The sequence below is a fragment of the Dipteris shenzhenensis genome, chromosome 22 (genome assembly GCF_047967505.1).
Source record: "Dipteris shenzhenensis isolate YYH24624 ecotype China chromosome 22, Dip_SZ_1.0, whole genome shotgun sequence".
NCBI lineage: Eukaryota > Viridiplantae > Streptophyta > Polypodiopsida > Gleicheniales > Dipteridaceae > Dipteris > Dipteris shenzhenensis.
In genome coordinates this window covers 23,041,902-23,059,281 of record NC_141617.1, presented here as the reverse complement: position 1 = coordinate 23,059,281, position 17,380 = coordinate 23,041,902, and the positions used below count along the sequence as shown (strand labels likewise).

The 17,380-nt window shown below is 44.0% G+C and overlaps 1 protein-coding gene across 1 annotated transcript; it reads left to right on the top strand.

The window, feature by feature from the left end:
* Nucleotides 1-2,683: 2,683 nt before the first annotated feature.
* NFU1 (NFU domain protein 1) lies at nt 2,684-14,251 on the top strand. Its single transcript, XM_087393902.1, has 3 exons — nt 2,684-3,830; nt 4,353-4,486; nt 13,735-14,251. The coding sequence occupies exons 1-3, from the start codon at nt 2,726-2,728 to the stop codon at nt 13,924-13,926; spliced, it is 1,431 nt and encodes a 476-aa protein (XP_087250028.1). The 5' UTR covers nt 2,684-2,725; the 3' UTR covers nt 13,927-14,251.
* Nucleotides 14,252-17,380: the final 3,129 nt, after the last annotated feature.

The window sequence follows — 17,380 nt, the reverse complement described above, 5'->3', positions numbered from 1 at the left end:
GAACAACAAGTTTTGATAGATTTCATCTCATTATTACACCACAATGGCAATCATTACATCGGAAAATTTTTGGCGAGAGCACGAGTCCACCTGAAATTCAAAATATCGCTTACCAAGGTATCGCTCCATAGCCCAAAAACTACCCCTAAAATAGTTCTATGATTGGCTACACCCGACAGTGCATTGATCCCCCATTGATCCATATTGAATTTCACATGATAAGCATAATCGGGAATCTTATAATTATATTAACCCTTTCTCAAAGCGCTTTATTCCAAATCTTTCACTGCACTTTATTCTAGTCTTTCACCTGACTATATTTTTCACTCACACTAAATAGAGCACTTTGGTCTCCTTCTCATTGTGAGAGCACTTTATTTTTTATATCCTCATGGTTACAAAAGCACTTATTTCTCATTTCCTCTTCCTTATAGTTGCAAAATCACCATCTACTTTGCCATTGCAAAAGCACTTCATTCCTCATCTCCTTGTCATTGCAAAAGCACTTTCTTTCTCATCTCCTGAGTCCATTTTGTAGTTGAGAGAGAACTATTTATAGTTGCTTCTACTTTCCATTTCAGAGTTAAAATGGATCTATTAACAGTTATGTTTGATGTGGAGCACTACTTAGTGTTTCATCAATGAAGAATAGTTGGGGATTGTCCCATATTGAGTCATCACATGGGAAGTTCTCATATGACTCTCCCTTGTACTCCATATGCTTTACAAATTTAGATTTTGAATTGAATGTCTTTGTTGTGTTTTCTTGATATTCTCATTTGGTGCTCACTTACCAACAATTTCTCTACATATGATAGCACCTCTTGTGGGACATCTTTTCTCATGGTTGAAGTGGGAAGAAAAAAGGACACATGCCACGTCTGCGCGGTAGCAGTGGCGAACACGTGGCGAATGGACATGCAGTTGAGAGAAGACAAAGCGGACACGTGGTGACAACACGATGGGACGCAAAGATAGTGAGGGGGGAGTAAATGCATGTGTGTATCGGTGGTAGCCGGCTAGAGTAAAGATGGTGGGCGAAAGGGAGGGACAGTGCCATGTGGCACCGTGATGATGGGCGAGCCAGAGTAGGACGGGCAGCATTGAGATGGATTGACAAAATGTGGCGACGGTTGGAGTAACTACGGATGGAGGGCCAAGGGCATTTCTTGCACGTGGCACGTGCAAGGGGCCATAAGTGAGGGACACGTGTCGAAGACTCCCAGTGTCACATAGTGGGCCGCAGTGGGCAGAGCCATAAAGGCCGACTGGCACCGCGCAAACAACGGCCACATGGCAACGGGACTACAGGCAAAGACGAGCCAGTGTGCTACGTGGCACCACATGGTGCCATCAATGGGAGGATAGCTGCGGGGCGACAAGGAATGGGTAGGTGCGAGAGCCATGTGGCTTTGCTAGCAAGCATCGCGAGCAAGGGACAGAGGGCCAGAGAGGCCACGTGGTGCGATTAGGGCAATGCTCGCCGATGCCTCTCCGGAGGTGAACATCTAATTCCACACAACAAGAGCACCGGTGTTCGAGCTTAGCCAATGAAACTGGCAAATTTTGAAATACCAAAGAGAAATTTGGCTAGCAATCTAACTAAGAAGCCTAAAATTCCAACCGGTTGGTTTCCTAGCGATAGTAACCTAACCAATTGGTTTCCTAGCGACAATAACCCAACCAGCCAATTTGAAATTTGAATCAATTGGATGCTAAGGTGAGGCTCTCTTTTTTAAAAGCGGGGGAGCACGCCTAATGGGAAGTCTTGAGAGAGCTTTCCCGCACTTGCTATAGTAGCGCTCACCCAACCCCACTAGCAAGCAATTCCTATAGCCCCATGAAGGGCTAAGTAAGTAGAAAGCTGTGGCAATGGAATGCCAACCCAGCTTCATGAAAATGGATGATTCCAGCCCGTCATTCCACCGCTTGGATGGTAGTTGCCATTGTTAGAGGCCTTTGAAGCGAATCTACTAGTGTACTAGGAGAGGGTGGTGGTTGCATGGGAACTGAAGACATAGGGGGGGCCACGTGCTTCTTCTACTCACTCGGCTAACTCCCAGGCACTAACTGCGTGATGGGGAGCTACGTCCCTGCTCAGTGCTACTTGAGCGAGAGTGCCACATTCTCAGAAAGCTGGACAGGCTCCCACTGGTCATTGCACCGTCCCGTTGGGCGTTGAAAAAATTTGTACTTGTGAGGTTGGCTAGCAAAATTCTTGCATTTTCAAAGGTTTTGTGAGTACCCACTATACTCTCGATGGGCTGGCAATTTGCTCATCACCATGACTCACTCCAAAACTCTGTAGTCTATCAGCTAGCACTAGGCGGGTTACCACACAACACCCAGTGGAATTTACGCGGGCGGACACGCAACGGGCTTCACATGTGGGGTGTCGAGCCGGAAAGGCCTGTGTTTGCGAACAAATATCTTCTAGGGAGAGGGATTGTATGGATTGTCATGAAGTGGGGAAATAAGATGCAAGATAGGGGGAACCCAGATGCTCAAGCCTTATTGGCTACTCAATTGGCAACATCTTCAAGGGATATGTTCTCTAGTTTAAAGCTCCCAATCCAAACTTCCGGCACTTTTAGGCTCCCAATCCATACTTCCGGCACCTTTTTCAATACAATTTGTCATGCCCAATTCGTAAATTCCTATTGCATCGCAGAATCCCCGTCTTCCAATCCTCTTTGGGTTTCCTCATTTTTCCGTTTTATCCGTCATGGCTCTCCGTGTTTTTGTCTCCCAGCCCTTGTCATCCCTGCATGCGCGCACAAGTTGTTCCTCTCGTCTCCAGGACGTATCTCGTCCCGAAATTGTCGATTGCCCAATCATGGGTTCGCCAAAGCCTGGCAGCAGCGCCTACAAAAGCCGTCTGACAATGAATGCAATCTCGCATAGAGACGCTCTCGAGTCACGTTCTACGGTTGTTTCTGATGAAAATGTTCCTGAAGGTCACAAAGGATTGCATGGCTTTCTGTATGGTGACGATGGGGCTGATGTGCATTCTGTACAGTCGAAGGAATTCTCGATAAAAGAAGGTGAAGACGATGGCTTGTCTATTGTGGTCCTTGAAGATTATGTAAAGTCAAGGGAAGGCTTCAAATTTGCTGGTATATACTCAGTCTACGATTCAAGCAGCTCATTGCAATACGTAGGTTACTCACGAAATGTCATTTTGTCTCTAAAGTCGCATCGGAATCGACTGGGACATGAAAAATGCTCTCTTGTTAAAGTGAAAGCGTATGCGGATCAAGCAATGATTACCAGGAATCGATTGGAAGAAGAAAGGCAGAAATGGCTCAAGGAAGCAGGTATTCCTCCAGGAAACTCAATCGACAAGGATCTATGGGAAAATAGTTCTGGCGGAGCAGCCTTGCCTCTCATGTCTGAAGGTGAAAAGATAGAGTATGAGGAAAAAAAGTTAAAGATGAGAAAAGCGATGGGAGAGAACTTGTACGATGAGGTAGATGGAGAGGAAGACGATGCCAGGACACGTAGGTTGAAGCTATTGCAGGCTACCGAAGGAGATGACTGGAGCAATGTTATTGATGGGCAGACCAAAGATGCATTCAACAAACCCTCACCTGCTAGTCCTCCAGTCAAAGAAGCTGCAGCATCTGTCGTTAGTCCCTTCGAGGATCCTGCTTCTCAAGAAACTAAAGAATCTCGCGAAAGCAAGGGGCTTTATTCAGCGGAGAGCTTTGAGCTTAACGTAGAGAATGTGGACATGGTCCTCAATGACGTGCGGCCCTACCTAATTGCAGATGGAGGCAATGTGGAAGTGGTTTCCCTGGACAATGGAGTTGTATCCCTTCGTCTTCAAGGTCTGCAACTTCTTGGCAAGATGAGGGTGTAGAGGGTGCATATTTGCTTATATTAATGACGTTTAGAATGTTTTGGATAGTTCTCAACTATTATGGACTGTAGAACAACAAAATTTCTAAATTTGTACGATCAAATTCTTTGAATTTTGGTCCAAGTGGTTATCAGCTGTTCAACTACATCGAATTATCTTACGCGGGTGCAGAAGCCCCAACAGCTAAAAGCTCTCAATTATTATTGACTTTAGAACAACAAAATTTCTGAATTTGTACGCTTGGATATATTCTAGTCGTACAAGTTATATTTATAAAGTCACTACTTAGCGTGCAAACAGGCTGGTTGTTTTGTTCACCTCAAGTAGGGACAAGTGGTCTAATAAGGAAATGTTAGCCTGAGACCTTCTATCAGGACTTTGGAATAGCTCAGACCATGATTTTTAGGGCCTGTTACAGAGTGCTTACAGCTTAAACAGAAACTCCTCTAGGAATTATTTTCTTTTACTTATATGTCTTTTTACTATACAGGAGCTTGCGGAACATGCCCAAGTTCTACGGTGACAATGAAAATGGGTATTGAAAGGGTTTTGAAGGAGAAGTTTGGGAAGGCTCTGAAAGAAATCGTCCAGGTTGATCAACAGCAGATTGGAGCAAGTGTGATGGTACGTTTTATTAAACTATAAAACCCTTGATGTGATCTGCGAAGAATTGCAATAAACTTCCTTTCTGTCTCTCCCTGCTTTGCTATTTTCAACATAGAATTTTTATTTCAGACTGAGTAAATATATACTTGTATCTTCCATACCATGTGGCTCTCCTGTTTGTGCCACACCCTCACTCTAGTGTAGACATGAAAGCTGAACATTCACCAATACTCGCTTGCCTGCCCACCAAGCTGCACAAGGTGGTGTGATGCTGAGGAAGAGCTTCATCTCTGTTTAAGGCGACCTTCTCTTCTGGCTCTCAACTGTTACTCCAGCGGCCATTTGGCCTACTACCTTTCTGCAGTTGATTGGCTCAGTGCTGGTCCTCTGTAGGAGGCTACAGCTGCATGGTCCTCAATCTACCAAGTTGGTGTAAACTTTTGAGTGGCTCAATGGCCATTCTCTTAATGTTGAGTGGCATAGCCGATTTAATCAGAGATGCCCTTTAAAGGAGTTGAAGACATGCATGATGATGCTGCATGCATGTGAGCCATGTGCATGCTCGAGCCCACATGATGGTGCTGGATGCATGTGATATTATGTGCATGCTATAGCCCACGTGCTTTATGACTATCTGTGGGACTTCTAACAGATTATAAGTGCATACAAGAAAGTAAAGCACAAACTGTGGCAATTGAAGGATTCAACATCAGGTCTTAGCCTCATGAGAAGCCAAACAAGACGCATGTCCAAATGCAAGAGCTTTCGAGCTAGATATCCGAGTTTTTTTCTTGACAGGAGAAAATCAATAAAACAAGTAGGGGTGGCTCTTTAATGTGGCAAAAAGGGTTACAGTTTCCTTTGCTACAGCATTTGGTAACTCAGGGTGGAAGTTTACAACCTTCATTTTACATGTTCTTAACCCACCGGCCTGTATACAACGAGGGGAAGAGAAAAGAAAGAGTAAAACTCAATTCTTATCTCAGCAGCGCACCATCCCAGAAAACCAATTGTGTTTGAAGGGAATAAGAAAGAGGTGAGTTCATCTATCATTTGTTAAATCCATGGTGCTTTGTAATTATGCTTCAATCCCACCAGCAATAACTGGCAGTCACAGGAGTGTCAGTACACAACTTAAGAACAATTGAAAAAATTAGAGTATTTGAAGTAGAAAGGCAAAGAAACATACCTTGACATATGCTAATACAAGTAGGGATCACTTAGAAGGGGGTTAGGAAACAGCAAGGGAGATCAAGGGTTAAGCCCCAGCAAAATGCAAAGAATGCTAACAATGCATGTGCTTGGACTGAATAAAAAATGCAGCAATAGACGGAAAGTTAAGAACACATAGAATCCATGACAAACACACCCTCTACCTGTCTAGACCTGTCGCTCCTGTCTTGAGATGAATGCTCCAAATATCGTGAGGCATACTAGGATGCTTGAAAATATGGTTGGTGAAAACGTGGACCGCTTCTGGTGCCTTGATGTTCTTCCTGGTGAAGGAATGAAATGGGCTTGCTTGCTTAAGTGAACAATGATGGTCCATATCATGTCTGTCCCTTCAACCAAATAAAGATGAAATCTATGGTAATCTCTCTCCAAGGACCTTTTGGCATAGGTAAAGAGTGAAGAATGCGTGGCGTTATACCCCTTGAATATTTGCTTTGTTGACAAGTCAGACACCTCCAACATGCTTAGCAAGAGTAGCATTGGATTCTTCCAAATTCGGTAGACGCACAAAGATTCCTTTGAAAAGGTAGCTGTCAATAAAATAGTTATCGGCTGTTCATGCAAATCTGTCCATATTTTCTCAAAGGCAGCGTCCTTGGCATAAGAGCTAGGCATGGCCACAAACTCCTTACGATTTGCAACAAATATATGATTGAATGAAGGTCTTTAAATCAGCAAAGAGAGTGCTAAAATATGTCAAAATCACCATTGGATCTAGGGATTTGAGAGAATTTAACCAGATTCTATGTGACTTTGGTGAAACCCTTAGCTTGGTGCCTTCGGTAGTGATACAATGGACGTGATGCCTAGATGACACTATTGGTAGTAGAATTGGGCCTTCCACTCTATCCATCCTGAATCGTTTATGGGATGTATGAAACTAGATGCAGGAGGCGTACCCATACGAGCTTGCTGAGCTTTCATCTCTCTTGGAACTTCATTGAATGTCCTTCATGTAGAAGGCATCTTGCTCAAGGATAGAGATACAAAGGCGGAACGTGGGAATGGGAACAGGAACATGAATGTGACGAGGAATGCCACATCATATGACACGTCATACGACACGTTCATCATATGACATGAACCATACTAGATCATGAAAGAAACCAACTTTCTACAGCTTTGAACCTTCCATTTCAGCTCTAGAACTTTGAAGACACACATTTGGAATGTTTCTTACAGTATGTGAATAACTAAATGCTTCCCTAAAATATGAGAAGACACTTCTAATATCCTTATAATATGACAAGGTTTTTGAGAGGATTTTAGCTTTAGTAACCTTCCTTCACATGGTTTTACCAGGAGGGGAAAGAAAAGAAAGAGGGAAACTCAGTTCTTATCTTATCAGCCCCACCATCCAAGGAAGGCAATTATAGGTGGTGTGTTTAAGCGGAATAAGAGAGAAATCAACAGTTTTAAATCTAGTTGCTTCAAAACTAAGAGAAGCTCCTTTGGTTCGCACCTCTAATAGTGGTAGCTCTCTCTCTTCAGAGGATGAGATATCCTTGTTTAAAATCCAGAAAAAGTTTGTGATTTCTTATGTATACAAATGCTTAAATTATTTTATCTTCATTACGACAAGTTTTGTTTGCAATCTCTCCTAGGAGAAGTTAACTTTGCAGCAAAGACGTATGCTAGTTGTTGTATAAAGGATTTGATTTTGAAACATCAAAACTTTTGTAAGTCTTTTGGGTTCATTTGTGACCCAATTCTTCCTTATCTCTATGCAGCTTGGAAGTTTCAGAAAGTTCCTAAGAAACCTAGATCGGCTAGTAAGTCTTCTCTAACTGATGTCATAAAGTAGTTGAGTTATTGCTTCAAGGCCTTATTACCAATCGTCCATGAAGGAGAAACTTCTTGAGAGAGGCTGATTTTCCAGTAGATTTACGTTGGATTTTGATTCGATGGGATTTACACCAATGATAAAGTTTTTCAAGTCCTCTTGGAGTGTAGAAGAGAAGTGTACTCCAATCTTGCTTAAAACAAATGATTTTACTACACTCAATGTTAGATTAGGGTTGGTCACCTCCCCACCTATGAGCCCCCAAATGAGGAGTGCATCGGGGGGGTGGACAGTAAATGACAGGATGGGTCATGGGGCTGCCAAGTGGGCAGCACAGAGAGAGAGAGAGAGAGAGAGAGAGAGAGAGAGAGAGAACCTGGCAATTGGAAGCCGTCTTGGACAGCAGATCTGACATGGCAATGACCAGAGGCAGTCCACACTGAGGAAGGGCAGGATTGCAGAGTAACCAGCAAGCAAGACTGTGTTGCCAGAGGCGGACGACTCAGTGCTGACATCAGCAGGTACAGAGGGCTGTACAGATGCATCCACAGGTGATCCAGAGCCTGAAGGCAGGTTGGCAGGGTGCGACAGGAAGCAAAGGCGCAGCAAAAGTCAGCAGTTTGGAAGGCCCAAGGGCATGGAGATCAGGCTGGAATATGGGCAGGCCTGCATGGGCCAGTGGCATCCTGCCACGTGGCCAGGCAGGGCCAGCCAAAGTCTGGAAATGTGCCCTACAAAGGGGCTCTATAGGCTGCTGCAAAAGTCAGTGAGAGGGTGCCTGTTTGAGTCGGCCAGGAAGCCCCCTTCCGGTTGGTTTTATTGGCAGGGGATCAGCCCCTATAAAAGGGGCCATTTGGGGCCTCAGACCTCATCACTTGGAGCAGCCAACCAAGAGCAGATAGGAGCAGCGGTTACGGCTTTCTTGGGCTTATACTCAGGAGGTGAAGGATGTTAGAAATCGACCAACAGAGGGTACGATAGCGGAAGACTGATAGGATAGCCCAGGAGCTCACACAGTGTGGTGTGGGGTGTGGAATCACAAACTTCTTTAACTTATGTGCATCACATAGATGTGCAGACTCATCAATAGACAATGAACCAGCCAGATAAAGAAACCACCAAAATAATATATTTCCATCCAAAGCTATGGACACAATACAAAAGAGATAGATCCAGAGTCCCACCAGTGGTGTGGTCCTTTGATGTTACCACAAGGTCCTTCTCCTATGTGCCGGCTATCTCTAGACTCGAGCCCGCGTGCTCCACCTCGAGCATCTGCAGCCTTTCTGTCCAGAATGGTTCTCTCCACTTTACTGCCTGTTTCAGCCTAGGTGGGCAGCACCTTGAGCTAGGTCTGCAGCTTCCTCAGCCTTCTTGGTCCTCCAGAATAGGCTCCAAGTGCTGATCTTTGCTGCTCCTGATGCTGCTTCAGAGAATGGTGAAATGAGGCCTGAGGCCTCTCCTTTTATAGGCCCTCAAGGGCCCCTTGTACTAGCTGACTGGCAGCCCCTTATTGGCAGACCAGTCTGCTCAAAAACTGACCCCACAAGCCCCTTTATCTTGGGCTGTGGGTAGTACCTGTGGGGCTGTGTGCCCTCTGCATTTATGTGGGGGCCCAGCCCCCTTTATTTAGGGCAAGGCACCTACGTGAAGGTTCAGCAGCCTTATCGCATCAGGCAATTGCATTGCAAGGTATGGTCTCAAAAACTTGGGATGGATTTAAAACTCAGATTGAGGAATACTTTTTATCTCCTAATACAGAGGCAATAAGAGATCATTCGAACAGGTTTCCGGACCACATTCTACCTTGTAAATCAGCATGAACAGTCCCTAATATATCTAAGTGGTTGTCAAAGATCATTCAAACGGAAATCACTTGCTTTGGTGTCACTGACTTGAAGAAAATAATTTCTTTGGCAAATAGAATTGAAGAAGAGAGGGAATGAAGGAAGATTTGGCAAATAGAATTGAAGAAGAAAGGGAATGAAGGAAGGTTTGGCACAAGAAGAGATAGACCTCAGTCTAGAAAGAAGGGGGGCATGTTTCAGCTGAATAAAATTGAGATTCTTTTCAGATACTAAACCAAATCCCAATTGGGAGGAGATAACAAAACAAGACAACAAAGTAACTTATCTGCTCCTCGCAAATGGGTTGATAAGGAGACAGTGCAAAATATAGAAAAGAAGGGTCATGCACCATGTGACGGTGCGCATAAATTTTTGGATTCTCCATTCCGTAAATTAAAGGAACAGTCCCAACAAAGCAAGAGGCTGAAAAGGATAAATGAAGTAAACGAGGTATCTGAGAAGGTGAGGAAGAATGAACCAGCCCACACTCTTATAAAGGCTTGGGGTAGGGTTTGTGACAAACCAGCCCTATTTTATTTTTATGCAGCTTCCCCACACAATATTATCTCACCAAAATGAGCTTCATCACTCAGCGTAGTACTTGATACAGATCTCACAAAGAATGATACAAGAGCTTTCATAGAGATGCCGAATCCTTCACTTGTTCTGATTCGGAACAAGCTGAGAGTTCATTTGCAGGGAGCTTGGATCATTTGGATTTTCTCCCCATCCTGGCCGACCTGTGTGCAGGCCCTCCTGCCCCAAAACTGCACCTCCAGGGACTAAAAAACCAGAGCCATATGCCCTTTAACTTTGTGGGGTCCAGCCCCATAGTCTGCCCCTGTTCCAGGCCTGGTAGGCTGGCTGTGATCAGCCCTACCAGCCTCCAAACAGGCCAACCTGGCTGCTGGCTCCCCTTGTAGGCTCTCCCGCCATCTTGCGCCATGTGACATCCATGATGCAGGCCGTGCACCTGCCTCCAGCTCCTGTCATGCTGCGCCATCTGTCTGGGATACCTCTATCTATTTGATTCTTGCCTACATGGCAGCCATGCTGCTGCTCATGTGTCAGTCTCTCAAACCCTAGGTTCACCCCCCCCCCCCCCCAAAACGCTCTCCTCATATGGGGGCTTACAGATGGGGAGGTGACCTTTCCAATAAAGGAGACCTAGAAGGAGCTGCAGACTAGCTTGAGGTGCTGCCCACCTTGTTGGAAAATGGAAACTTCACCAGAGGCCATCCCACAACAGAAGAGCCTAGGAATCACACGAGGAATTGTTTCACTACGGAAGTGGGAAGTCAGGGCTTCCTTGGTCCTAGACTCCAGAGGTGAAGGAGACCTAGAAGGAGCTGCAGACTAAGCTTGAGGTGCTGCCCACCTATGTTGGCTATCCGGACAGCAAGGTGGAGGATCACTAGATAGGGAGTCTGCATAAGCTCAGAGGAGCACACAGGCTCAGAGATCTAGAGGTGCCAAGCAGAGAGGAGGACATTTTGTTATGATAGGAGGATCTCGGTTTGGTGGGACTCCGCATCTCCTTTTGTATTGTGTCCAGTTTGTGGACGAACGGAAATATTAAGTGTTGCTTCTATCTTAGATGCACTGTCTATTGTGGCTTGCACACACACACATTTATGGTTGTGAAGTACACACAAGTTTAGTAGTTTTGATTCCGTAATGAAACACTTTCGCGAGTAATTCGTGGGCTCATCTATCAGTCTTCCGCTGTGGGATACCCTCTAATGGGATTTCCATTTTCTAACAAGAGCCCTGACGAAAGTTCACGGGAAGTGGAGCTTGAAGGCAAGGACCTTCCTTAAGGACAATCTTGATTCATTGCTCGAGGGAATTAGCTTCCACGTTTGAAGGATTGTACCCATGGAGGGTGGCTCAGGTTTAGGCAGGTAACGTTTGAAGGATTATACCCTCGGAGGGAGGCTTGGGTTTAGGCAAGTGTACGACACTCTAACTCTACCCTTCTCAATTCATTGTCATGGCCAACAGATATCAGATTCCTAATCTTGGTGAGACAAGCAAGCTCAACGGGAGCAATTACCCATTATGGAAGATGGAGGTTCAGAGCCACTTAGTGGTGAGGGAGTCATGGGGGATTGCTACAGGGATAGAGTTGTTGCCTCAAGCCACCGTGACTGCTCAAGCCACATCAACGATAGCAACGGTGCTGACACCAATGGACCCTCCTTTAGTGAGGTCATATGGCAGATCTGAGATGTGGAATCCTTGGCTATCATTGTGGGTATGACAACAGATATGGTGCTTCCTCACATACAAATGGCGTACTCTTCTTTCGAGGCCTGGACACATTGAGGGACATGTATGAGCTGAACAACGAGGAGAGAATTTTGGACCTCGAGGCAGAGCTGTATGGCATGAGGATGGATGAAGGGGCATCCGTACATGAACACACCACTAAGATGAAGGTGGTGTGGGATCAGCTGGTGGCAATTGGTCAAAGGACGAGCTCAACAAGGATGGCAAGGCTATCGCTGGGAATGCTCCCTCGAAGCTATCATACTTTTGTTACTACAATGATTGCAGGGTAGAGAATGGCACCGATGACTTTCGAGGAGGTGGATCCATTGTTGCTGCAACAAGAAGCCCCGGAAAAGAAGTAAGATGCAATGTAACCAAAAAATGTGTTTCTAGCAGGCAAAACACTTAAAAATGTTTCTAGGCAAAACATTTTGCCGAAACAGGCGAAACGCCAGTGCATTGGGTGAAACGCCCTAGTACAGGTTGTCACATGTCTTGGCTCTTTTGAGAGTGCTCAATGTGTATATGTGTATTTGAGAGCTCTTTGAGTATCTGAACATAATTATTTATGTTTTATATATAATTCATATAAAATACATTTTTTAAACCCGTTCTAGACAAAACTCTTGGCAAAATCTAGAAACGTTTCTTGTGACATTGGTTCGATGGTACAGATAAGGATGATAAGGCCCTAGTATCTTAGTACAAGACCAAAGGCAAGCGCAAAGGGTAAGCAAGCCCAAGAAGGACAAATCTGACAAAGAGGACTCTTTAGATGAAGACAGAAAGAAGAAGAAAAGAAAGAGAAGTGCTTCTATTGTGATGAGCCAGGTCATTTTGTGAAGAATTGCATAAGAAAAAGGCTGATCAGAAGAAGAGGGGGGTCATAGGAGTCAGCTCAGTTGGTCGTAGAGGAACTTTTCTTGGTGGCATCTCCAGTGCTGCTGAGATTGGTCAGGAGAGGAGTTGGAAGCTTTTGTGAAGGTGATGGACAGTGATGGGTGCTTGGAGCCATCTGGGTGCTTGACTGGTGTTGCTGAGACAGAGGGGGATTCTTCGGCAGGACCTGAGGACTCAGGGCCAGACGGAGGCTGTGACTTAAGAGGGGGACAACTATACAGAGCCACACATGGAGCTTCACGGTGTAGGTAATCTGGATTTATGCATGGATATGATGTCTCGGGTATGTTGTTTGGTTGCAGAGAATGGTAGGTTGGGTCATGGGGCTGCCACATGGGCATCCAAGTCGGCAGCAAAGAGAGACAGAGGAAGTACCTGGCAGCTGGAAGCCACCTTGGAGGGCAGATCTGACAGGGCAATGTCCAGAGGCAGTCCACACTAAGGGCAGGATTGTGCAGGGAAACCAGCAAGCAAGGCTGCATGGACAGAGGCGGATTGCTCAGCGCTGATGTCAGTAGGTACGGAGGGCTGTACGGATGCACAGGTGACTCAAGGCCTAAGGGCATGGAGATCAGGCTGGAATATGGGCAAATGTGCCCCACAAAGGGGCTTTATAGGCTGCTGCAAGAGTCAGTGGGAGGGTGCCTGTTTGAGTCGGCCAGGAAGCCCCCTTCGAGTCAGTTTTATTGGCAGGGGATTAGCCCCTATAAAAGGGTCATCAATTTGCAGCAGCAAACCAAGAGCAGATAGGCCAGCAGTTAGGCCTTCCCATAGGGGGATTTGAGGATGCTGCCATTTAAGCTCCTCTGGCCAGACCCTGAGGATCACCTATCTAATTTGAATCCTTTAGGGTGCACACGTCTAGCTCCATAGAGAAGGACAAGATAGCCTTTACCCGTCCTGTAATGCAGGAAAGTGGAGAACCCAACCCCCACCTATTCTTGTGTGTGTGTGTGTGTGTGTGTTTCTTGCTTTTCTTTTAAAACATGAAAATTTCTCAATTCGTAAGTTTGGATTTGTAAGCTTGAAAATTTCTAAATTTGTAAGTTTGGATATATTCTCATCTTGAAGGAATTTTTCATTGGTACAAAGGAAAGCAAAACTATGCGGTGACCTCTCTCTCTCTCTCTCTCTCTCTCTCATTCTAGGCTTGCCCTTGGGAACATTCACGCATACAGCAATAAATGATGTTCGTAATCTGATCTCTCAGCAACTTCTATTGGATGCAGGCTGTCAATGCACATCTGGAAATATTGCGGCCAGCTATCCACAATTACGGTGGCTATGTAGAGGTGATATCTGTAGAGGGTGGAGAATGCAAAGTAAACTTCAAAGGTCCTCCTCCAATCGGCATGGGAATCCAGGCTGCTGTTAAGGACAAGTTTCCTGACATTACTTCCGTGGTTCTGCAAAATATTTAAGTCATCTGTATTTAACGGGCTTTGTAATTGTATGATCAACTTGAGGTACACATTTGGTATGTATAGTACTCTCATGAACATTTTTGCACGTGCTCTTTTCCTTTAGTGTTACGTTTTCTAGTCTCAATGTTGATCAAATGACACTAAGAATGATCCAGCAAGTGACATCCACAAGGATTCACAATACGAAAAAGATCTCAGGTTCTGATAGCTCTCTCGCTGTGACAATTTCTTCTTGTTTGCCTAAGTACACTCATCCTTCTCATTTCTAGGATATTTGGACATTGCATGTGCTCTCTTGTATATATTTTACTCTTTGCCTATGTAGTTTTACTAGGGGTTTTACCATCTACCCCCTTTTCAAGTAATGTAGCTATGGCAAAGATTAATTTGGACTCTAGGCAATCATGTGTGCTTAGTTAGTTATGCAACAGCTACTTATTGAGCAACAGCTATGTAGATTTGCAACTACTTAGTCATGTGACAACTAGTTCAGACTAGTTAGTTGTGCACTAGCTAGTTACTTAGCATTTTAAGTTAGTTGTGCATTGTCTCCTTCACATTACCTATAGGCATCAATGGAAGCTCTTGAAAGTGCTTAAAAAATCTTCTTTTGGAAAACATGCAATCTATAACAATTGAATACAGCACAAGGTCTAGATCTGGTGAATTCCTTGTATGTATTTGAATGCTTAATCGATTGAACTAGCATACAAATGGGTCCTTCACATTGACACCCCCTTGACCATGTAGATATTCATCACTCTCTACTTGCTATAAAAATTGTCACACGTCGTACTGTGAACTTTGGTCTTGCAAGGTTTCTTGATCTGTGTACGACACTCAAGAGCCCCCATGATCCAATCATGGACCTAAGGCCAAGTTGTGAACATTATGTTAAAGGGCTCTCCCCATAATTTACACAGTTAACAGATAAAAGCACGCGTGGTGACTAGTGTTGACTATAACAATTGAATACAGCACAAGGTCTAGATCTAGAATTACCACCAAGCCGTAGTGAACTCCTTGTATGTATTTGAATGCTTGATCGATTGAAATAGCATACAACATGGGTCCTTCACATTGACACCCCCTTGACCTTACAGATATTTATCACTCTCTACTTGTTAAAATTGTCACACGTCGTACTATGAACTTTGGCCATGCAAAGTTCTAGATCTGTGTACGACACTCAAGGGCCCCCATGATTCAATCATGGATCTAAGGCCAAGTTGTGAACATTATGTTAAAGGGCTCTTCCCATAATTTACACAACTAACATATAAAATCACGCGTGGTAACTAGTGTTACACGAGCACAACTTGAGGTCTTCTACAGGTCAAGGAGCTCAACTTGGAGGTCTAATGCCGATTAAATATTGAAGCACACTTGGTAATTACATAAGACGTGATACGTGTTTTAGGCAAGGTCAACTTGAAGGTCTAATGTAGATTAAGGTGTAAGAGGAGAGATGTAGCATGTATATAAATGAGAAAGGAGACACTAATGCCCATCTATGCTCGTGTAGATTTGGAAAATTGGGGATCTAGTCTTCAAATTAAGGGGCTTTGTAGTAATCTTGAGTTGCAATAGAGGCAGTTTGATGTGATCCTAGATTCTTGTATTCCATGTATGTATGTATCTTTGTGTGCATGTGTGTTCCTATGTGGGCACACACACGTGCACACCTTTGCGCATGTGTGCACACGCACTCCTCACACAAATTGTTTGGGAAAGCAAAAATATAGTACTCTTTCCTTCACATACTGTTGTAGTCTAGAGGAAGGAATAAGCTATGTCCTGTAGTGCTAGCCTTTGTCATGGGAGAGTCTATCGTTCACTTGTGTGGAGTGTTGAGCATGAAGATCTTTGTATAAATGGAAGCTTATATGCGTGTATGATTGGTAGTAGCTTCTGGCCTATTTACATTGATTTGGTAGACCTCCAAATCCTAGTAATGTTGTTGCAGAGGCTTCACTCGAACCAGGTATTTCCTCATCCTTTAGCTCCCTCACAGTCTTGAAAGACATTTTTTGCATCAGTTGGGGTTTCTATAGTGGCAAGTGTTATAGATGATCAGGGTTGCACTCTTTCTTTCCATAGGCGAGAGAGAGAGAGAGAGAGTATTGATTGTTGTATCACAAATCTATTTGGTGCATTATTACTACCTTGCTGGAACCTTTTCAGCTTGCCCCTTGCTTGTTTTTTACTGTCCCCTTACTAGATTGGAGGTTTGATTTGGAGCTTCCAGGCTACTCTTCCTTTTTATTTGTCGATCTTTTTGCCAAGAAGTCTTATCACTTATTTCTTCCATGGCCTTGGATCTAGGACCATGGAAACCGCTTTTGTCATCTGAATAAGTCTCTTTCTTGGTGGAAGGCATCTATTCAACACATCTGGAGCACTAAGCTAAATCTCAAGTAGCGGGTTTTTTAATGGCATTGTTTGGTTGGGGCTTTACCAATGGGATCTTTCTTGACTACTAGGCGTATTAGCTTCTTTGGCTTGCCCACTTGTTCTCCACTGTGTCAGAGAGTTCTTACATCTATTTTGGACCTGTCCTCTAGCTTGAGATTTTACCTTTTTGACTGATGATAGGTCTTCGTGCTCGTTTTCCTAGGGTTTCGTTTGGCAAGCAGTTTTGATTGTGTGGGACAGACATGCTGCTATGCCAAACATGGATGATTTTTTTAAATTAGTTTCGTTAAGAAGCTAAAATTTTATGTTGGTATCGAAAGTTTGTATGCCCTAATAAAAGTAAACATTTGAAATATTCGCCAAGATTTAAAACTTTTATGCAAAAAATTTCAAACTTTCACAAGGATTTATATTTTTTACTTCAAAATTCAAAAGAAAATATATAAAATCATAAGCCATTCTACCAACATTATGAAACTAAAAAAACGAGCTCGATACTATGATCACTTCTACTCTTGGTGTCAATGTTGGGCTTTTTAGTCGTTGTACCGTGCTTATACCATTTGACTGTATGAGCACTCTTTAGTGGATATATTTCCCTATTTTCGAAAGAGTGTATGTGTTTGTATATATATATGTCTGTGTGTGTGTATGTGTTTGTATATATATATGTCTGTGTGTGGGTATATTTTTATATTGTGGTGTACACTGCTTTCATGATGTCAATAGGAACGTCATGGTTGGTAGTCCTTACCATGTGTGATGAATTTGCTAGAGAGGTCATTGACCCACCTTTGAGCCCCCAAATGAGGAGGACAAGGAGTCACTAGACTAGGGTGGGGTTAGGATTACTAGGGTTAGGTGTTGTGCACCTGTCAGCAACAACTCTCCACCATGGCAATATAACATTGAAGCCATTTCCTACAGGAAGCATGGACCTAACAGTGTGTGGAGCATTCTACTTCTAAGATCTTAGCAGTGTACTCATACTTTTTCATTATTTTTTGTCCTCAGCACCTCTGCTAGATGTACTGTG

Excerpts from the sequence above, each read along its gene's own strand:
- NFU1 (XM_087393902.1), top strand. The coding sequence starts at position 2,726 with ATGGCTCTCCGTGTTTTTGTCTCCCAGCCCTTGTCATCCCTGCATGCG. Across the intron at positions 3,831-4,352 it reads TGTATCCCTTCGTCTTCAAG|GAGCTTGCGGAACATGCCCA; the intron begins GTCTGCAACTTC and ends TTTACTATACAG. Across the intron at positions 4,487-13,734 it reads AGATTGGAGCAAGTGTGATG|GCTGTCAATGCACATCTGGA; the intron begins GTACGTTTTATT and ends TATTGGATGCAG.